At 45.4% G+C, this 5,158-nt stretch overlaps 1 protein-coding gene across 1 annotated transcript; it reads left to right on the forward strand.

Annotated features, from left to right (window-relative positions):
- Positions 1-1,954: 1,954 nt before the first annotated feature.
- Positions 1,955-3,941, forward strand: LOC126609352 (uncharacterized). Its single transcript, XM_050277282.1, has 5 exons — positions 1,955-2,279; positions 2,352-2,422; positions 2,489-2,602; positions 2,676-3,020; positions 3,099-3,941. Exons 3-5 carry the CDS (start codon positions 2,570-2,572, stop codon positions 3,939-3,941), a joined length of 1,221 nt encoding a protein of 406 aa, XP_050133239.1. The 5' UTR covers positions 1,955-2,279; positions 2,352-2,422; positions 2,489-2,569.
- Positions 3,942-5,158: the final 1,217 nt, after the last annotated feature.

Raw genomic sequence — 5,158 nt, forward strand, 5'->3', positions numbered from 1 at the left:
AGAGACCCCTGTTTTAAACCCTTAGAACTCTTAGAACCCTTGTGAGTGAACTTCTCCGTTCTCTGTGTTTCGTAAAAAGAAAACCTTCTCTGATACAACAAAACTTCCCCAATTCTTTCATCATTTCTTTCTCGTTGTCCGACGAGGTTGCATCTTTACCGTTCTCCTTGTTTTTCTTCCCCACGGCCTTCATTAAATGGCCTCAGGATCCGGCCAAACCCTACCATCCTACGAGTCTGGTGAAGGAATTGCCACTCTACGCCGTCTGCTCAACGGGCTGCATCGTCCGCGGGCAGGTCTGCATTCTGAACTCTTCTTTGAGATACATGGGGTTCAATCTTTGGGTCCTGCCTGGATTTCTCGGGTTCCCTCAGTAGTAGAAAGTAATATGCCTAGGGGAAACTGGTTTACCCCAAATCCTTATTTGGCCGACTCGGGCATTTCTTCTTCTAAGTGGTCTTTTCATCGTCGAGGCTTTCCCTTGGTGAATGATCTTGCCTGGGCCCAGTGGATTGACGAATTGGAACCTTCCTTCAAGCAAAAATGGATGAGTAACGGCATCTACGAACTGATTATGCTTTCGAAGATTTCAATTACCCCTAAGCCCGAATTGCTTGCTTCTGCCCTCCTCTTTTGGAATACGGGCACAAACACCTTCGATTTCCGTATGGGTCCCATGTCTCCCACCATTCTTTATATGGCCCAAGTCTTCGGGTTGAGGCCATCGGGCAGGGTGATAGATGTTACTCAAGATTGGATTCCATCCTCTACCACCGGGGGCTCAAGTTCTTCCAACTACTTCCTTCCTCTCAGCTATAACTCAGTTACTTTCAAAAGTTATGGGACCTCCTTTAAAGGATTCATCCCTTTTGTCAAGAAGAACTTCGGGGCAGGCTCTCCTCAAGCCGACAAAGATCAAGAGCATATGTACTTTCTTCTTTACTGGCTTAACAAGCACGTCTTCCCCAACAAATCCAAGGGGGTACGGGTAGAATGGATCCCCTTGGTAGAGGTTCTTCACAATTTTGATGACGTTGCCACAGGTCCATTCCTTCTCTCCCATCTCTATCACCTTCTTTTTGACATGACCCGGGATGAGCCCTTTGAGACCAATTTGAACGGCCCCATCTGGATGATACAGATTTGGCTACAATGGTATTTTCCAGAATTTCGGGCTATCAATCTACAGTTTCCAGAGGGTGTGACTCCTGCCCGAATCCTGGCTGAAGCTCCTCCTGTAGATCATTCCACCTTTGCATGCTTCTACTTTTTCCGAGTCTGCAGGACTCGGTCAGACTTGGAATGGGGTGCATCGGTCTTGAGGAGATATCCTTGGTTTTCTGACCAAGCCTTCCAAAATGCCCCTGGTGAGGATGCTGCTCCCTTCTGCAGGGAAAAGTTTATCAGCTGTATTCAGCCAAGAGACTTGGCCTGGGGGGTCCGGGGAAATCGGTATGATCGAGGCTTGGAGGTGTATCATCCTAACTTCTGCAGCAGGCAGTTAGGATTTAGGCAATCCATACCTGTCTCATTCTTCGACTCCATCCATTGTGGCACTTCATTTCGGTTACAAACTCCTTCTGAAGCAATATTTCGAGCTGCCCGCCGTAGTTTGGACGTGATGAGCCAAGCAGCCCGACATTCCGTTGTTCTTAATTTCGAATGTACCTCGCTGTTTTCCTCTTGGTGGGAGGAAAGGTGGACTAGAAAATACAGAGGAGATTTGAAAGTGAACCACGATCGTATTTTCAGCCAGCTTTCTCTTAAATCATATCCTAGCTCGAGCGAGCTAGCAAATTGGAAAGATATGATCCAAGAGAAAAACCGATTACTCCTAATAGGTGACTTTCTTCCCATCCGATTTTGCTTTCCTTGTTGTTTACTTTCCTCACTCTTACCTGTTTCTACAGCTTCAGTTGATACTGAATCCGAAGCCATCGAATCAGATAATGATTCTGCTGATGCCGCAGTTCTTCATGGTGCTGCAGCAGAAGCTGAAAGGCGGGAAGCCGAGGAAGGGACAGACGTCTCAGAATCTCTTGGGGATTCAGGAGCCGAAGAAACAATTAAAGAAATAGCCAAAGATACGACCAAAGCATCTAAACGAAAGAGGGTGGCCATAACTAAAACCACAATCTCTGATCCGGCACTTCCTTCAGCAACCACACGACCAATTCTTACCCGAAAGAGTAAGCGGGCAAGAGTCACCGTGCCTCCTAAACCAGCAGCCCCATCTGCTCCTGTTTCTGAAGCGGGTAAAGAGACAGAACAATCTTCCAGTGAGTCTCTCCTCTTCTGGATCAAATGGCTACCTTTCTCCCTTATCTGATTATCCCTTTATCACTCAACAGGACCTCAAGCTTCTAAAAGGTCAACCCTTGCTTCTAAGAAGGAATCACGAAGGGCTGCTACGCTTAAAGAGGTATGACTTCTATCTTTATACTTTCTTATTTTCAAACCTTTCTGAATTTTGAATAATTTGGCTTAGGCTACAAGGAAAGAAAGTCTTTCTCCGCAACCTGCCCTAGATGCAACCCCTTCTTCTCAATTTGATCCTTCCACAGGAATCATGTTGCATTTTGTGGATGAGGATGATACTTTGGTGTGTTACTCTTTCTTTTCATTTCAACTTTGCACATTGCTACCCAAGTAACTCCTATCCATGTTCTTTGCAGCCATCTTCGGGATATGAACCCCTTTCCCCGTCAGTGGCCTTGGATAAAGAACCCATAGTTCCTGAGATCCCTGTAGCTTTAGACACAACTATTTCGCAAGCGCTTACTCGCCAGACGGTCGATGAACCTCCTTCTTCTCCTCAAGATCAACCTCAGGTGCTGGAATATTTTCTTCTTGTTTCTTCCTCTGGTGACCTTTTGCTGATCATCACTACTTTCTTCGGATACAACCAGGATGCAGGCACAGGTTCAGGCACAACTTTCCCATCTGTCGCTGGTGGTGAAAAATCTTCACCTCGACAAGGAGTTAGTGCATTCTCTGGTGAAACCCCGGGGTTAAGTCAGGTAACTTTCTTCTCTCCAAAGCCTCTTTTGTTTTGACTTGTGTATAGTTCATCTTGTCCTGATCCTGAAGTTTTGTAGCGAGCTTCCCCAAAAGAAACTTCCCCTCCTCCAATGGCCCGTAACCCAAGGTGCTTTCAACCTCCTTCTTCCTCTGGAGATGTTGACACCTCCCTGTCTAGAGATGAACCGATTGAACAAACAGAAATTGCCCCTTCCATAGGCATTATCTCACCAGAAGAAACTGTTATGCCGGACCCTTCTCCTTCCTCCTCTGATCCTGCCAAGTTGCCCAAACTCTTCGAAGCACTCGGGCGACTTGAGACGCGGTTGAAGTCTTCAAAGCAGGCTTCAACAAAATCTATGTCTTCGGAGCAGCAACAAATCTTTCAAACATGGGCAAAGAAAGAATTCACTGCATCATTTAGCCTCAAGGCTCTCTGTGACCTCGAGAGAGTCATTACTGAGTTCTTTAAAAACGATCGCTTATCCAAGCCTCAGTATGATTCTTTCCTTTCTTTCTTTGAAAACTTGAGGGCCCTCAGGGAGCAACATCAGAGAGCAGACCGGCTGGCTAACCGGGCAAAATGCTTCATAGAGAGAGAATCGAGCTCCTCTACCCAAGTTAGTCGGCTGATGGAAGAGAGTATGCAGACCAAAGAACGGATTGAAGTTGTTTCTTCTGAAATTCAGAAGTTGGAGAGACAACTGATGATCCTTAAGGCGGAGCAAACAACTCTTCTGGATAACCTTGAGCAACATATCGAAGGGGTGGAAAAAGTGACTTCAGAGTTAGAGCAAACCAAGTCTGAACTTGTAAACAGCCATACTGTCTTGGCTGAACCAAATAGGATTTTTACCATCATGCGAACATACCATTCTAGAATAATCACCTTATGTGAAGATGTAAAGTTTTTGGAATAGAATTACTTTGTAATCTCTTTTTGTTTTAGAATGGATATGTAACATTCCTCCTGTTCTGCTCCATTTGGATAGGCCTCAGGCAACTCTATGCCCCCTTGCCTACCTGCTTTTCTCCTCCATCTTTATTGTTGGCAATCTTAGCCCCTGCCCCCGGGTCCTTTCAATGGCATTTTACTCTGTTGATAACCCCGACTCCTTGAAAACGAGGTCGATCATGCTAATAGGAGCTTCGGGGAAAGGGTTAGTATCCACCATCATACTAGCCTGAGGTGAATCGAGTAGTAACTTCCCCTTCACTATAAGATCCTGTACCCAGTCCCTAAACTGGACACAATTGACTATAGAGTGGTTGAAGGTATAATGCAACTTACAATACTTCTTCCCCCTGAGTTCCTCGGGCTTGGGCATCTTTTTGGTGCTGTCGGGCAAAATGACTCTTGCCCGCACAAGTTCTTCATAGATTTCTGGCGCCTTGGTTAGATCGAAAGAATAACTTTGATACTTTGGGGGTTTCATGGGTACGAACCCACCATCATTCATCACGATCTTCTGGTCCTTGACTGGTTGGACTAACCCTTTGATCGTCAATGGCTTGAAGGGTGTGGTCATCTCAGCAGCACACACATCTATACTCTTCTCCTCATGATCATCTTTGCATTCGGGTCCGGCTTCCCCTACCTCTACATGGTGAATAGTAGCTTTATTTTTATAGAACGGAGGAGTTTTGGAAGTATGTTTTACCTGCTGTTCCTCCTGTAACAGCCTCTCATACTTAGTAGCAGCAATCACCAACTCTTGTAGCTCATTAAACTGTGCATCATAGAACCTTTTTCTCAAAGGTAATTTTAAAGCCCTTTGAGCAATGGATATGAGCTGTGCCTGGTTGACAGGGAACTGACATCTCATCCTTGTCCTCCTGAACCTCATCATAAAATCTTCGGTGGACTCATGATCATATTGTTTCACTTCTACCAAATCATTAATGGTGAGCTCTGGCTCTATCCTGTAGAACTGTTCATGGAAAGCCATCTCCATTTGCCCCTAGTTAGCAATGGAATTGGGGGGTAATAGAGAATACCATTGAGATGCCAATCCTGCTAGTGAATTTCCAAACAACCTCAATTTGTAGTTTGGATTGTCCTCATACGCCACACAGTGATTAGAAAATTTGAAAATATGATCTCTGGAAGACACACTGCTATCTTCCCCTGTGAAAG

This window comes from Malus sylvestris, chromosome 16, assembly GCF_916048215.2.
Source record: "Malus sylvestris chromosome 16, drMalSylv7.2, whole genome shotgun sequence".
In the NCBI taxonomy this organism is placed as follows: domain Eukaryota; kingdom Viridiplantae; phylum Streptophyta; class Magnoliopsida; order Rosales; family Rosaceae; genus Malus; species Malus sylvestris.